At 38.5% G+C, this 17,080-nt stretch overlaps 2 protein-coding genes across 3 annotated transcripts; one reads left to right on the top strand and one right to left on the bottom strand.

Moving 5' to 3' along the window:
- Nucleotides 1-182: 182 nt before the first annotated feature.
- fam149b1 (family with sequence similarity 149 member B1) lies at nucleotides 183-13,574 on the top strand. 2 transcript variants are annotated; one of them, XM_041790208.1, is made up of 16 exons: nucleotides 183-668; nucleotides 1,484-1,600; nucleotides 2,185-2,329; nucleotides 2,962-3,110; nucleotides 3,275-3,418; nucleotides 4,173-4,325; nucleotides 4,438-4,619; nucleotides 4,716-4,858; nucleotides 5,919-5,987; nucleotides 6,435-6,547; nucleotides 6,845-7,069; nucleotides 11,097-11,220; nucleotides 11,359-11,484; nucleotides 11,636-11,717; nucleotides 12,768-12,905; nucleotides 12,995-13,574. In XM_041790208.1, exons 1-16 carry the CDS (start codon nucleotides 622-624, stop codon nucleotides 13,078-13,080), a joined length of 2,043 nt encoding a protein of 680 aa, XP_041646142.1. In that variant the 5' UTR covers nucleotides 183-621; the 3' UTR covers nucleotides 13,081-13,574. The 2 variants fall into 2 exon arrangements, with proteins under 2 accessions (XP_041646142.1, XP_041646143.1); XM_041790209.1 differs by lacking the exon at nucleotides 5,919-5,987.
- A 451-nt stretch (nucleotides 13,575-14,025) lies between these two features.
- On the bottom strand, nucleotides 14,026-16,380 carry dnajc9 (DnaJ (Hsp40) homolog, subfamily C, member 9). Its single transcript, XM_041790210.1, has 5 exons — nucleotides 16,030-16,380; nucleotides 15,153-15,293; nucleotides 14,623-14,877; nucleotides 14,455-14,541; nucleotides 14,026-14,371 (listed from the first exon to the last, which is right to left on the bottom strand). The coding sequence occupies exons 1-5, from the start codon at nucleotides 16,201-16,203 to the stop codon at nucleotides 14,261-14,263; spliced, it is 768 nt and encodes a 255-aa protein (XP_041646144.1). The 5' UTR covers nucleotides 16,204-16,380; the 3' UTR covers nucleotides 14,026-14,260.
- Nucleotides 16,381-17,080: the final 700 nt, after the last annotated feature.

Here is a 17,080-nt window from a genome sequence, read left to right as displayed (position 1 = left end):
CGGCTTTTGAGTTTCGGCCATAAAATTACAACGGACACATTTCAGGAACGCAACTACGGTGTGACAATGAATGCTGGGACTTGTAGTGGTATAACCAATTCAGTTGGTGCAATTGTGCGGCAGTCCGAAATCTATTTCCCATGAGACCACGGGGCTAAGACGCTGCGTATCCATGACAGCCGTGTTATTGTTTTTGGTGCTGCTAGCGTTAGCATATAAAATCCCCGAAGTTGACGTTAGCTAGCTCAAGTAATGCTTTACACCAGTTTGTAAGTTTTATAGCAATTCCAGGGCATTTTGCAAATTTAGCGTAGCAGGTTCAGACTAACAGAATGTCTTTTACGATGCTATTCGTTCCTTATTGATGTTCTCCGTGCATCTGAGTAGTTAGCTTGTTTAGTCTCCTCTTAACGTCAGCTTTAATAGTTAGAAATAACATTAGCATCAGTAACCAAAGCCCTACCCGGCTTCCTTGCAGTAAGGGTGTTTTATATTTGAGGACTAGAGCCTCTACTCTAGGGGAAATGCCAGCCCTCCGTCTGAACTGTTCTCAGCGAGTCCAGGATGTGGAGACTAGATTGAGAGACGGGGGCTTGAGACTATAAAAAGGAGACAAAGGAGATGATTTCACGATACAACAGAAGACCCGTATCGCACAAACTTGAGATGTGAGTACAGGATATAAAGCCTGAAGCTACTTTAGCATCTGAGCTCTGTACACAAGGCTTTACCAGATGTTAGAGGCTTAAAGTTGTTGTTCTGCTCTGGGGGAAATATGAGTGATTGCCTAATTCACCACTATCAAATGACAGTGTAAACTAATATTTTTATTGATCCGGACAGTCCATCTGTTACATCAAGCCCTGCTGTCTAGATCAGTCCGAAAATAGTGTAAAATACCAAGACACCATATTTGAAGGGACATTTTTATGTTTTCTTATGCCATGTCTCAAGTCTAGTCAGCAGAAGAATAAATTATAATTGCCTTTTTTGTGGGGGTATCAAAGGGAAGTATGATCAAGATTAAATGAGGCCACACAAGGGTTGTCACCAAACCAGAATTGATATGATACTAGTGAATGTAAAACAATGCTGATTCTTGTTTTCTGTGTTACTCCCAACAAAAATTTGGCCCCCAATTCTAAGTAATTTTCAGGTCTTTGATTAACAAACAAAGACCTGCATAGTGTCCTAGTTGCACAGATGCATTGGAAACATGTTGCCAGAGAATTATTACAACTTTGACAGTGATGTCTCTCAATTTGAGACACATTTAAGTGTGGAAATTACTGAAATAATCAATTGATCTTTCTTTAGCGCAAATTCATAACCAAAATTATCTCAAGACACTACAAAGACCGTGCTCTCTTTTGTGGCCAATTATGATGGACCAGTGTTAATCATTATAAAGTAATAAAAACTATGTACCCTATTATAATAAAGACGTGGTAAATTATGTAGTTTTCTTCATGTTTCCATGTAGTCGTGGGTTATCTCGAAGCAGCCTCGACCACCACCCTCTCCCAGAGGAGGCAGATGATAACCAAACCCCTCCACGTTACCTTCATGACCTCCAGGAAGCTGTCTCTGCACACAACAGGTAACCTGGTTATCTGACACACAGACAGCCATTGCTTTTCAAGTAAACCATAAAAAAAATAATAATAAGTTTATTTATATAGCACCTTTCAAGAACATCAAAGTCACAAAGTGCTTTACCAAGAAATTAAAAAAAAAATGCAATGCAATGCAGAATGCAAATAAAAGGCAAAGATCAAACTACTAACCAGCATACAAACATACTCCTGCCCATGAGATTTGTAATGTTACACCATATTGATTGGATGGTTGATTCTCAGAGTACCGCCATCTGAAATGAGAAACCAAGAAGCAGTGGATTAATTGATATCACATTGCCTCCTTCAGATGTGCAGTTAAAAGAATAAGTAATGAAGCAGGCTGTTTGAATATTGAATTACTTTGACATTTGCCCTTTATTTTCCACTTTGAAACCTTGCCTATGATAATGTCTGTTAAGCTACCAGTGAGATGTCCTACAGTAGAGACCCTGTAAATTTAGGGCTTGCTGTGGAAACCTGAATTGTTTTCTATATGTCTCCTATGATAAAAAAAAACTATGGCATTGTAAATAAATCTTCAACTTCCTTTTAATTTTTCATTTAGCTCGGACACATCTGCTGCTTCGGGTCACTCCGACTGTCCCACTGTCATCTCAGTAGACTCCAGCCAGTCCTGGTCTGGCATCCACAGCTCAACGGGCACTGGCATTTCTACAGAGAGGAGCTCAGTGTTCTCCTGGGGCTATGATGTAAGTCTACCTCCGAAAAAAATGTCTAAAGGTGAAGGGATAATGCCATTCAACATTGTTCTTCCGACATTATTTTCTTTTTTCTTGAGCAGACAGGAATAAGAAACTCAATGTATACACTTCAAGCTGGAATGAATGTCAAATACAACATGCTTTCTAAAATGTGTCACCTTTTATCAAATATGTCAAAAGACTCAGACTGATGCACAAAAGTCACAGTACTTTTCAGTAGATGGTGTTTCTGTCTGCAGCTCATCTGCTGCACATGAGAGGTTTTTCCATGAACTAGCCTCAGCCAGTCTTACAAAACTTTTTGTGGTCTAATGGTTTTTCAAGTACATTGCCCTCAAGCTACCTTTACAGCAAAAAAGATTCATTTACAGAAAAAAGTAGCTTCTTTTGTTATGAGAGAAGACAGTCCAATCAGACCACAAACACACACCTCCCAAAAGGCTGTAGGAGCTAATTACTATGCATGTTGAAGCTTGCAGTGAGTTAAAATATGGGAATGGTATTGTGATAGCAGCAACTGAGGAACCGACCGACTTTCAGTCATAAAACTGAGGTATACCAACAGAGGAATAACTAGATTTCCCTTTTTTTCTGTTTCCTTCTGTTTTCTCGTCCCACAGGAGTTTGACAAAGCAGCTTCACGGCAGGTGCAGCAAATGTTTGAGGAGATCGACAAAGAGCTGTACGAGGGGAGAGGCAGCGGAGGAGGGATACTCCAGGGGCTGCAGGATGAATGTCAGCAGTGGGCCACACGTTTCCCTCATCTTCGGTATGTTTTACTCACAGCATCCTTCTAACCTTTTACTTCAGATTAAACAGAGTAGAAGTGGGATCATAGCTCAACACTGATTGCAAAGGCACATCATAAAAAACTTCTAAATTCCTGTATGAACATACATTTTTTTGCCTGTTTTGTCATTGTTTGTGTGTCAGGATTCTGGGGACTCAGCTGGTGTGTCCCAGTGATGAGGGCTTCCAGTGGTATGCTTCTTCAGGGGTAAGCAGCTCTGCCAGCAGCCCATCAGCAGGCAAAGAGCACAGTGGAAAGTCCCTGGAGAAAGATAAGGCCAGCACAGAGTAAGTCCTGACTGCACTGACTCACTGGCAAAGACGAGACAGACAAAAATTTGCTTGTTCAATTAATTTTAGCTGGTGTGAGGTATATTGTCTTTGACTTTTCTAAACAGATGTAGAAATGTTTATTGAAGTGAAGTAAAAAAAAAAAAAAACCTGAAATAATCTCTATCACCATTGATGCTATCTGAAGATATCACAACAGTTAAGTCAAGATCAGATGAAGTGCAACAAAAAATTGACTCACTATCACAGGAAACAGCATAGTGCACTAACATGTATAAATGCATGTCCTCTTATGGCTTCTATATAAATCTCTTTTTTATGCATGGTTATTATTTAGAGAATTTTGCTGAAAAAGATCTCCTTTTTGAAAGATGGTTGGTGGGCTGTCCAGTTGACTGGGTTGTTGCATTAATTATAGAAGAGTCTGTGGTTTTGTGACCTAGATGCTTTGGCTCGTTAATGATGTTTATGGGTCACGGTCTTGTGAGATGGAGTCTTGGACTGACATGTTTAACGGTAGACTGATTCGAACAAGGCAGTGATAATGTCTGATCGCTAATATAAAAACTGAGTGGACATAATGGATTTGACTGAAAAATGTGAAGAGAATTTCCTTGATTTTCGTCTGTAGATGGATTTCAGCTAATTTATTGTGTAATGTAAACATTTAGCTTGCGTGTTGCATGTTTCTTTGAACATGCTGTGTATAGTTAAGGATGCTTAACTATGCGTTCCCTCTTCTTGGGCACAGGTTGAATGTGCAAGGCAGGAGAGCTGCACTCACTAAGTCCTCCTCGGCTGAGTATGATGAGCCTCCTGAAGCCTCCAGCAGCCACGAAAAGCCAAGAGTGATTGAAATAGAGGGTCAGATGGAGGAGTACCTTGCTTTTGATAGCAGGGATTTGTGAGTAACTCACTTTCTAAAGCCACACGGTTTTGTTCCATCCCAGATAAAGCTTAACCTGAGCTGCTTTCAGCTCTGTTTAAGTGATGTTTTTTATCTGTCTCTTCTACAGGGAGGACGAGGGGGAGCAGAATGGTTCTGGGTCTGGTCAGAGACATCACTGCCTGCCCCCTGTTTCACCATACCGGTGCCGCCGTCAAGCCATACTCGACTTGCTGTTTGATGATGTGTGGCGGCATCTGGTTGGCTGGATGAAAGAGCTGGTTCAACGGCACTGGGAAAGCTGCACCTCAAGTAGAGATGATTTCATCAACTTTTTTTTTTTTTTTAAATCATCGGATTGTGGTTTATAAACACAGCGATTGGAGTGTTCAATCTTTCTTCTTCTAGATGATGAAAAGGTTTCCGGGAACTTGAGCCCAGTGCAGCAGGACTCCCAGAATCCCTTCATGTTGCTCTCCATGCTGCCCACAATGCTGCCTAAACAAGGCCAGAGCAGGGTGCCCCCCCTCACAGCTGGCCTGCAGTTCCAGGTCAGTGGTCCAAGGGGGAACAGGGAGGCAGAGAGTGTTTAAATTTTAGCTTAGGATGTTTATTTAAAGCTCAAATACATTTTTTTTCTGTTGAACATATCCATTGGGTATTTCTGTTTAGACTCTAATAGTTTTATTTTATACATAAAATAAAGCTAAAATAACAGTATAGCAGTGTAAAATAACTCTGGTGGCTTAAAAAAGAGAGTTGTAACCATAGACTGTAGAAAGAATTGGACAAACCCTGTGTGATGTCAGCCGTCTGCTTTCAATAGGCGGGCTCAAACAGCTCTTGATGCCAATCCACGGAGGCTTCCATATTGAAATTACAGTCTCAACCGAACTTTGGATCAACCTAATGGCCTGCCCACTAAGTGCGACCTCCTGTCCGCTAGCAAGCTAGCATTCTGGTTGACAGAAACGTAGCCTCTGCCTGTCGAGCTATCTGTCAATCAAATGAGACGCACCAATCAGCATGAAGTGAGGTTTATGCTAAATATAATCTAAATGACCGTGGTACAAAAAAATTCACCCCCGCACAGTGAGAGCACAATAAGACGCTAGCTAATGAGACACGTTTGGTATTTTTGAACCAGGCTGTAAACCAGTGTATTTCTAGTGTAAAGCAACAAACCTAACTTACAGCTTTTTTTTTTAACTTTATAGTGACTTTAATTGGGTAAATGTATGGGGATTTTACAATAGCATTTGAAACAATATATTGTTTGAAACAAGTCAAGTTAAAACTGAATTATTTTCACCTCAAGAGGACTAATTAACATTTGGTCAGCATCTCTAACTGTTCCACAGTCCACACCTGATTGCCACCCTTTTTCACTCCTTCTGCTTGTTGCACTTCCAGTCTTTTGATGCCTCCAGTTCATTAACTTGTACCACTGTTTTCTTTCCTTCCCTCTCCACTCTCTATCCTTCAACTCCCAAATTTATTTCCTATACCTCTCCTTATTTGAGTCTATTTCCTTTCATTTTGTTCCTTCTTTATCTTGACTTTTTCTTAACTCTGTTTTCCTTTGCTCTCACCCTTTTCTCCCTCCTAAAGAACACAAAGTCAAGGGGCTCAAAGCACAAGTCCAGACGGAAATCCAAAAAGCAGAAAAGACCTTCCAGTGTATGTAACTCCCTCATTAAGAGCCAAAATGGTGGCGTGTTTTTGGAATGTTCGCCATCCATCGCAGCTCATTATCTCGATCTGTAGAATAAATGTGCTTTTGCCTGTTGATTAACACCATTGCATCATCACTATTACTTTGAATATTTTACTTTATTCTTCTTTAGAACTTTTCTCTCTTTTACAGCAGGAATATTTGAATGCTTTTTTGCTAGTTATGGCCTTTGTTGCATTTAAAATGATATTTTTTGTTGGTGGATTAGCTAATGTGGGGTCTCATGATTGCATGTTGAATAATATAAGTGACAGTAAGCTGTGTTTTGAATATGGAATGAATTTATCAGGCCAGTGGAAGCTGATGTTCACCAGTATTTGACATCTCTTTAATCCTGACTTCACCTTTCCCTCCTGTTCCATCACTTTCTCTCTCACCATTCTTATCCTAAGGCTGGACGGGTCCCAGTAGGAGCAACAGCGACCCAGCACAACCTGAATGACCTCATCATGATCCACAGCATCCCCCTGCAACAGAGGAACCTGGGAGTTTTAGACAGAAACCAGTATGGATGCATTTTACACTGCTGCCAAAACATGCAAAATCACATCCACCATACACTTGTGCATTGCCAATGCATGATTTAAATCCTTAAATGGGACAAAAAGTGGCATGGATGTCTTTTTGTTCTTGTTCTCCATTGATAGGTGAACATATTTTGCATAACAAGAGGAACATCACCTCATGATTGCAATGTTTTTGTCCCAGTCTCAACACCTTGATTGGCCAAGCACACAGTCATTTGGCAGCTGCTGGAAATGCACCCTTCATCCATTGTGTTCCTTTTTTTTTCCCCAAACAGGGAGCCAGAGGATCGGCTATCCCATAGACCTGGCTCCAGCGTTGGCCCCTCTAACAAACCCCGCCCTCGCAGAACCCTGGAGCAGAGCACTTCTTCACTGTCCCGCCTGGCGCTGTCTGCCCAACGCAGGAACCCTCATCCACGAAACCTACAGCCGCTCGTTTCCAGCCCGAGTCAGTCTATCGCAGCAGGATCCATGGATGAGGTCGTCCGTGGGACACGCCTGTGAGTTTTAGCAACATCAAAACCCCTGCTACCTCCACCTAAGCACAAGTCTTCTTTAATTCTCTCTTATTGTCCCTGCGGTCTCTGAGTTTTCCTTCAGGCAGAGCTAGATAACTTTGAAAACAGAATCCTTTTCAGCTTGCGTCTCATGGCTATGTGCAGCAGCAGAATTATGACAGAAGTGTCATATATGAACTAACTTCACAGGTGAACTTCTCATGAACTTGAAGTGACAGAGTAATGGTATAGTATGTTCCTTTTATGTAGAGTATAAAGTCTTCCCTAAAATTCATTAGCTATAGTATTCTCAGTGTGTGCATGCAGAGTAAAATGAGGGGAAAGCATTTGAAGAAGTAAGGTTTAATGTTATTGTTACTTTTTTGTTATACTGAGGCTCAACTTCAGGAAGTTTCCATGCCTGGTGAAGAAATAGCTGCTCTTAAAAGTACACCTTTTTTCTACATTGCAATTTATGTAAACATTAAACTACCAAGCAGTAACATATTTCTAGTGAGGTTATTATGATTTTGCAATATATTATTGTCCAAACTTTGACATGATACAATTATTGAACCTATGGTTCCAAATACCCATGTTTTAATTTAAAAAATAAAGCCATTCAGACAGATTTCCCATCTGATTTGACACCCTGGCTCTACTTCCCCATCCTACTCGTAAGCATTTTCCTCCATTTTTTGTCCTGTTTGCCTTTTTTTTTTTCATGTTTAATGAAAATGGCACCAGGAGTAGTTGCACTTTGTTAATGGTGGCGAGGAGGGCCATGTTAGCATTGTCATATCTGAAACTTGTGTATCTGGAACATGGGTCTGTTTGAGCTGTGATGGCCATGTGGTAGGGTGGGTAAGACAAAGAACGTCTGAATAGAGGGCAGTGAGAACTGACATGGAGTGGGGTTGCTCTGGGATGCTGGGGCTCCCTGTCTGTCCTTCTGGAAGTATCGTAGAACTATTTGTCCAAAACACAGATGAAGTGACATTTCCAGTTGAAAACTCTGGTGATGTTCTGGTTTCTGCTGCCTTTTGGTGGAGTTGTGGAGGCCAGTAAAAATGGCACAATTGGGTCTAAGGGTTTCTTTTCATTGAGTGCTTATCCATGATTAGGGCACTAATGTCTTGTGTTTAGTAACCTTCATAAGAATGAAGATAAAGTGAAGGACATTGGCCAAAGCCATCAGATGACAATTTTGGACAGTGATTTAAAAGATAAAGTGTGACAGGTGCAGGTTTGGCTCAGTGGGTAGAGTAGGCACCCATAGACAGAGGCTATAGTCCTCAACACACTGGTCCCGGGATAGATTCCTGGTCTTAGTGCACGTCTTCCCCCCAGCCTGTCTCCCAATATTTCCTCTCTCTCTTCAGCTGTCCTATCAAAAATAAAGGAAAAAAGCCCAAAAGATAATCTTAAAAAAGAAGAGTTGAGAGTAGTGCCAATTTGCGGTGAATAGATATATTAATTATGCAAGTTACCTTAGCATGGTCTTAAATGCCAACTACTTATTCAGATTTTGTGATATGTTATTTAATGATCTTGCAAAACTGCAATGTTTGAAGGTAGAAGGTGAATTTCTGCTTTATTTTTTTTAAATATTATCGGCATGATATTGGTACTGTGTTAATTTTTGCAACCACTTTAAATTTAGTCTTAGTCTTTAGATTAAAATGTTCTTTGGTTTCAGTCACATTGTAGTACCCTTAACAGTTTTTAGTCAATAAAAATTCCTTGCACTTTAGTCCTGACTTTTACTCACAGGTTTATTCTCTTTGAACTAATTTAATCAGGCAAACTATAAAGTCAATATAAATGTAAAAAACGTATAAATATTAAAGCACCATCAATTCTTTAATTGATTTAATACACAGTGATGACAATACTGACATACCTTCTATTCATAGGGGAGAAATATCATTGATTGTAAATGTCCAACAGTCCAAAATTAACATTAAGGTCTCTTACTTAAAAATTAAACCTACTTTTCATCAGTTTTTATCACCACAGATCTATTTTAGTTAGTCTTAAATGGTAATTGGCTAAATCTTTAGTCATCTTTTAGTTGAATAAATTAACACTGTATTAGTATCAGCAAATATTAGCTTAAAATGTAAATTACTGGTATTGGTAGATATGACATTTTCAGCTGATACTTACAACCAATTTGGTGTCTGTAAATATCAGTCTATTCTGGCTGTAAATATCAATCAGTCAAACTTTATATATATAGCACCATTCAAACAAATTCAACTGCAGTTCAAAGTGCTTCACAGGAGAGCACATATGTGATTGACAGAAGGGTGAAATGGTAAAAAGGGTTTAGAGACTAATGCACACAAAATGAATTCAATAAAATAATTAAAAAGATAGACGATTAAACGAGACATAGATAAAAGATTGAGCAATAAAGGAAATAATTTATAAAATAAACAGTAAAATTAGTAAAAAATAAATAAAATAAAACAATGATAAAAGATTTAACATTCCAAATAACTTAAATCCTATAAAATTGGATGTAACAAATAGATTATCATAACTAGAGTTTAATAAAAGCTTAATACTCTAAATTAAGAATTTAATTGTGAATAAAATATGAAATATGATGAAACAGATCAATGATTGTGATTGCACTTATATTCATAAAATCATAAAGTATTAAATTAAAGCCAGACTGAAGAAATGAGTTTTCAGCTTGCGTTTAAAAATATTAATTTTCTCAGCTCCTCTGATCCTCTTGCAGGCTGTTCCACCATCTTAGAGTGTAAAAGCAGAATGAAGAATCACTATACTTTTTACGTCTACTCTGTGGAACAGCCAAAAAGGAAGAACCAGAGGATCTGGGGGCCGTCCTGGTTCACAGACTAAAACCATCTCTAAAGGATAGTCTGGAGCTAGGCCATGTAGTGCTTTAAAAACTAATAAAATAATCTTAAAATCGATACAGAAACTAACAGGCAACCAGTGCAAGGACTTTAAGATAGGTGTAATGTGTGCTCTTCTTCTGGTCTTCGTCAGTACTCTTGCTGCACAATTTTGGACGACCTGGAGCTGATTTATTGTATTCTTTGGTAGACCAGAGAGGAGAGCATTACAGTAATCTAGTCTGTTGGTGATAAAAGCGAACATAAGTCTCTCAGCTGTATCTACGTATAAGTTAAGTGAGGTTTTAAGCAGGACCAAAAGCTCTATTCCAGCTGAAGTCTTTTTCCTAATGTCTTATGTCTTAAACTTGACAGTGTGTTTTAAGGACAGAAGTTTGTTTCTTTGATTGTCCTTAAACTCTATTGGTACTGGCTAAAATGATTTAGAAATATCAGCGTATTGGCACAAAAGCAATGCCATGCATCCTTATTTCTCCTCACCAATAGTGAGATAACTTAAACCCTTTATTGCATATAGGCAAAATTATTTGTTCCCGTACTGAGGAAAAAAAAACCCATCTTCAGATAATGTTCTTTATGTAACCTTAATCCTACCAACAAAGGTACTTTCAGACTCGAGAGGTTTGTCTTTTGTTTGTCTCATAGGGGCTTTCTTCTATTCTTTGAAGGCTTTTATTTCAGTGGAACTAAAGAACTGAAGGAGACAGACACAAACGCAACAGATTACAGCTTATTTTAAACAAAAGTTCCTTTTGAAAGAAAAATCAAATGTACTCAAATGTTTCTGAAGTGATATTTTGTCCTACGTGACCTTGATTTCAAAACTAATGATTTTAAAAGAAATTTTTTACTATCAAGTAGTAGTTTCTCAGATGGTCTCAGTTTCTGGAGCTACCAAGGATCCAGGAATCTGTGAATATTTAAAATGTGCTGCAAAATGAAGTGAAAAACATATCTGCAGCTTCCCTAGAGGAAAATTCGAACTCTATCCTAACACCAAAGCTGTGAATTTTCACATCTCCCACTGCCTTTTAAAAAAGAAGTGAATGTTAGTGCCTTAAACACAACACAGAAGAATCCATCCATCTATAGGTTCTGTGTTTATTTGAGTTTTTGTGTGGGTGTGTTTTCTACAGAACCACAGCCAGCAACCACCTGACATCCCCGCTGTCTCCACTAAGGAGAAACACACTCCTACCCCCCATTAGCGCTGGAGACCCCGAGTCGTCTCAGTCACTGCAGCGAACCAAACCTGTACAGGTGGAGTATAACACCACTGAAACACAGCCAGACTGACCATGTAACACTCAATACAGCTCATGAGTGTGAGAATAGAAGAAATGTTGACATTTCAAACAATTTAAAGGGTTTGTGATTTTCACATTTTTATTCAAACAGCGCCAAAAAGGCACATCCAGTCGCGCCCACAGTGCTATAAACGATAAAGCTGGCAGTTCAATACCAAGGGACCGTCACCACCTGCTGGACGCCTTCTCTCGCCCCAACACCACGCACACCTACAGAGTATGATGCTTTCAGTCATCACAGAAACATCTACATCTCTAAACATATAGTGACTAGTTGATCATCTTGTGCTTTCAGTGGAAAAATATCATAAAGACCCAGTGGTTGGAGAGTCAGAGACTGTTTATATGACTATTCATTTTGTTTTCAGTCGGACACTCCTTACCATCGCTCCTTCACAGTACTGGACAACATCGGGCAGGGACGGCCAGGCAGAGCATCTGTGGGCACAGGTCAGAAATTCAATTTGTAAAGTTAATTTGAAAAAAAGAAGGAGATAAAACGTCCAAAAAGCTGTTACTGTAAAATAAAAGGGCTCTTTTTATCTTTTACGTCAAACGTTTTACATAAGCCATTTAGATTACCACGAGTATAGCTTCATAAATAACACATCCAAAACATGTTTTCATGCACCTACATCCTACACTACTGTAGTACAGATAGATGTGTTATTGAATTAAGGATATTTGGGATTAAGGATTTTTTCTGTGTTTATCCAATACTTACAGTGCATTCAGGAAGTATTCACTTTTTTCAATTCTGTTATGTTGCAGCCTGATGCTACAGTAAAAAAAAAACATTTTTATTCTCATTAATTTACATTCAGTGCCCCATCGTGACAAAATGAAAACAGAATTTTAGAAATTCTGCATATTTATGAAAAATAAAAACTTTAAATATCACACTGACATAAGTATTCAGACTCTTTGCAAAAACAGTTGAAATTTAGCGCATGTCTTCTTTCTCTTGGTGTTTGCTGAGATGTTTCTACATCTTGACTGGGGTCCACATGTAGTAAAACAAACTGATTGGGCATGATTAAGAAATGCACACACCTCTTTATAGAAGTCCTCACAGCTGACAATGCAATCAGAGGACTTCTATCACAATCCTCTGTAAGTCCATATTTATCGGCTTTGTTGACTTTCATTCATTAGGATACAAAAAATTATTGTAATTTCCTGATGAATTTAAACTTATTTTAAATATTTGTTTTTTTTTTAAACCACCTATCTTTCAGTTGCACCTTATATTCAGTCCCTATCCATAATTTTGAGCTAATCAATCAACTCCTCTTAACAGCTAACTCAGTGTGAATATTATTGAAATAAATCAAGCTACTTAACAGTCACAACAAAACCTGAATACGAGGGCCTAATTCTTTCTCTGCTTGGTTCGGGTTGTATTGTTTTTTGTCTACTCTACAAGCTCTGTGCCACATGAATTTTATGACTTGAAGTACTTTCACATCAAACATTATACTCTTACATTCATTCCACCAGATGCTCTTGGAATTGGTGTGACTGGCATCAGTCTTGGCATCAGCAGCTCATCTTTCTTGGACTCATTTTCCCATCATCCTTTGGGGCATTTGCCCATCAAAGATGAAGAGGAGCCAGACCCACAAGCCCCTGTCCCAGGTGAGTAGATTAAAGTAGCTGTTGAACCTTTGCCAGACTTGATCTGAGATAAATTACAAATGAAAGAGATATTTTTTTTAATCCTGTAGCTCCACTGGTGCCTGTGTCTGCTGTCCCCCCTCGCTCTTACTCCCGGGGAGGAATCTCATCAAGGGCAAAAAGACCGGGTTTGTAGTTCGTCTCCAATCTCCTGACTCGCCAGCCAGTCACCACTAAACAGCACCACAAAGTAATACGCTCTGCAAAATCTGTGCCCACTGAACTTTTTATTTTGTTTTACAAGAGTAGCAGATTTTTCACATCATGCTGCTTTGGTGCGGTTTTTGTTAGGAGTGTTTTTGTATTTCAGAAATCAGCTAATCTGGCTGCCAAATAACTGTCATGTAACTCACTCCACTATCATGTACAGTATGAACTTTAGGGTGGATGTTGGTATCATGTATGTATGATTTGAATGTGTATTTATCTATTTATATATGAATGTACTGTATATTATCCTCTGTGGTGTGTGGTACCCATAAAATGCCTATGCAGAGAATAACACATCCACCCAGACAGGGATACAAATGATAACAAGCACTTTTTCCTCTCTTTGATATTACATCAAAGGGTTCGGTACTGTATCTTTTATAGGGACACACATATTCATAAAAGCTGTGCAAATACAAATTAACTGGAACAGAGCCTTTTGTTGCATGCAACTGTACAAAGGGACAAAAAGAGACAACACCTTGCAAAATTTTGGTTGCCTTTTTCTCAATTAAAAGCCAGTTAAAATCAAATGCATATGAGGGAGTATGGTAGCTGTATCAGCACTGCAGTCTACAGTATTTACCACTACCCCTCTTATACACTCATGCATAAAATAGGCAGTTGTTTGGAGCTGTAAATAAGAGGTTGAGTCATCCTGTAGATACAGAGTAATGTCAGGTTATTTTCCTGTTTACCTGAGAAAAGCAGGGTTGCTCTGAGAGGAAACATCAGGGTACGTTTCCCCTCTCTTTATAGAATAACTTATAAGACAGCCATGTTGCAGAGGTGACAAAGCTTGAACATCATCTTTTCTCCAATGCATTCTTTTATTCTGTTTTCCACAAAAGAATAAAATTTAGTGTACAAATGATGTATAAATATGAATTTATTTGTGTTTAACAAGGCAACAACATACAAAAACAATTTAAAGATGCATTAACACTGATTTTAGGTGCCACAAAAAACTACTCAGGGCAGTTAAAGGAAAATTTCAGGAAGGCAGGTGTGACTAAAAAGCAGGATGGTCTATTAACCCAAAAAGGTTTATGAAATCATGAGGATATATGTACATTTTGTCTATGACACCAAACCCTGTTTGCTGTTCATTTTTTTGCCTTTTTCCCTTTTTGAGATTTCTCACTTTTCTTTGAGTATTTTGCTTCAAGATCAGACAGAAAACTGTTAAAATTCTTCTCTCTTGACTGCTGTCTTTGCTGAAAAAAAAAACAAACAAAAAGAAATGATGGTTTAGAGAAAATGATAATTTCATAAATGTGCAAAGTGAAGTCCTTTTTACCTTAAGCATCATCACAAGACTGTCATCTTCATCCCCGAGCCCCATCTCTTTCTGCATTTCCTCTGCTTCTTTTCGCTCTCTGTCAGCCTTGAGGATCAATTATAACAATTTTATTGAATTCTTGTGGGTGAAAATTCAAAATAAATAACAACATAAGACATTTCTTACCCTCTTCCTACGAGCCCGCTTCTTCTTTTCATTCTCTTGAGTGAACGCAGGGAATGCCTCAACGTCTCCGCTGTCAATGGCAGCCTGGATGATGCTGCAGATCCTGGGCTCGTCTTCCTGGGAGCAGCAAAGAGCCGAGGCTGTGATGGCATCCATGTCTCCCTTGTGCTGCATGTACAGCTGGATCAAATCCTGTCGCTCCTCATCACCACCTTTATATTTCTTTTCAAACTCAAGGATGTCTTGGACCGTGATCTAGGACAAGGATGGACAAAACAATCAGGTATTCAAGACTTAAATACATTGAATGAATAAAATTTTATAAATAAATAGTATTTTTTCATATTTTATGTATTCCATTTGTCAATGAATATATAGTGTTGTAAATAAATCAACATAAACACAATTTTAGGAATAGAAGTGACTCATTACAGCTGTAACATCATCCAATGCTACTCAAGGCAATAAATGACTCATTATTAGATCACAACAATAAAAAAAACAAGGAAATAACTGCTGTGCTCCAGTACTTTTGGGAAAAGCAGCCTCCAGTAGTCTTCCCAGCAGCGGTCTTGACTCAGGACATCAGACTCTTCATCCACCACCCCCTGCTCATCATACACAGCTCTCTGCTCTTTATCGCTCAGCACTGCATACAGTTTTCCCAACACCTGAAGGAGAAAAAGACCATTTAAATCCACTTCTGAACACATCTACACTCTTACAGAAAATGACCACATGGACTGCAGTAGGCTAAAGACAACAATAGTCAGATTTTCTCAACCAGTTTAAAACTATGATAGCTGTACCAGCACTTCATGGGAAACGGTGCATTCACAAAAATCAAGTACCTCTTAATGTTTAAATGTGGAATTATCAAAAAACAAAACAAAACAGATAGATTGGTTCTTCAGTCAAAAAGACATAAATGTTCATTTGATATTTGATCTTTTGATAGTTTCAATCAAAATCCTGAACAGGTTTCAGATATATGTAGCTGATATAACAGGTGGCACACGTGTGAAATCCCATTGCTGTTACATATAAGGTTTGAATATCCCGTTTCCTGGGAATCGTTTTCCGATATATTTGGGAATTTACTTAAATATACATTCAAATAAAAGTTTTATAGGTCCTAGTGATGATATGTTTCACACAAGGCGTCTGTTTTGCGCCTGCCTACAAATAGGACGATACTCTGACGTTGCAAAAATCAGATTAACGACTTTCAAAACAACCTCAACATCTACACGTGACGTCGCCTCAATCATATTACTTGCATTTACTCGTAAACCAAAACACAGGAGGAGAAAGAGGGGGTGTCTTATGTGACATTTATTAGCTGTGTTAGCTAGCTGCTACAGCTAGCTACTGCGTATTGTCCGTTTTGCAGCGAGCAGAGCTCACCTGGAACTTCTCTGTGGCCTGTGCGTCTTCAGGAGCCCGGTCAGGGTGGACTTTGAGCGACACTTTGTAGTAGCTCCTCCGGATGTCTGCCTCGGATGCCTCTTTGTTTATGCCCAGCACCTCGTACAGGTTTTGGGTCTTGAAGAGCTCCTGACACCGTTCGAGCAAACCCATCCTTCAGGATTTTACCACGTTAAAACAGGAAACACTGGGTACAGTGCTTTCTCTTGAATGTCCTGACAAAGTTTACAGCTCAGGTTTGTTGTTTTACTGAGCAAATGTTGGACAAGTCTTATGGTATAGTCTCTCTTTGTGGCTTCTGTCGATTTGGCGCGCTGAACTGTCACGAACTTCCTTACGTGCAGCGACGTGCTGACGTCGGGAACGCAAACGCGCCCTTATTGGTTTCCGCGTTTGATGTCGTCAGACTATGTAATGAACAGACCACATTTTCCAAAGTCTATGTAACGAAGTTAAAATGACAGACTTTGACTGTATACTATTTAAAGCATACAGTTTTACCGTAAACCTAAAAACTATTTAAGAAAACAAAATATATATATTTTTTAATTTCAAAGGTAAAATGTATGACAAAAGATTAATCATGGAAACCCATTTCTTTAGAAGCTATTTTCCACCACTTAGAGAAAGTGTAAGTTAATTCTAGATAATAAATTAATAGATAAATAACTAAAAAAATAAAAAATCCATATCTGAAATTATGCTTGTGAGTCATAATCATTACATTATAAGATTACATTATTTTGACTTTTTTTTTTTTTTTGCATAATCATGACTTTATTGTAATTTGGTATTATTATTCCAAACTTACCACTTCTTATTTGATAATTTTATTTAATACTCATAATTATGAGTAACTATCTAATATTTTTGACTTTCTATTTCACAACTATGACTTTATCACCCTGTTTAACTTTTTCTATCACAGTTTCAAGTTTTGAGCTTATAATTTTCTCATAAAAGCTCATATCTCATAATTTCAAGCTCATTCTCTATAAATTTGTCTTGAAATTTTTCTATTTATGTTTCA

The sequence above is a fragment of the Cheilinus undulatus genome, linkage group 6 (genome assembly GCF_018320785.1).
Source record: "Cheilinus undulatus linkage group 6, ASM1832078v1, whole genome shotgun sequence".
NCBI classification, from domain to species: Eukaryota; Metazoa; Chordata; class Actinopteri; order Labriformes; family Labridae; genus Cheilinus; species Cheilinus undulatus.
The sequence above is the reverse complement of the archived record's forward strand: the minus strand, read 5'-3'. Positions and strand labels throughout refer to the sequence as shown.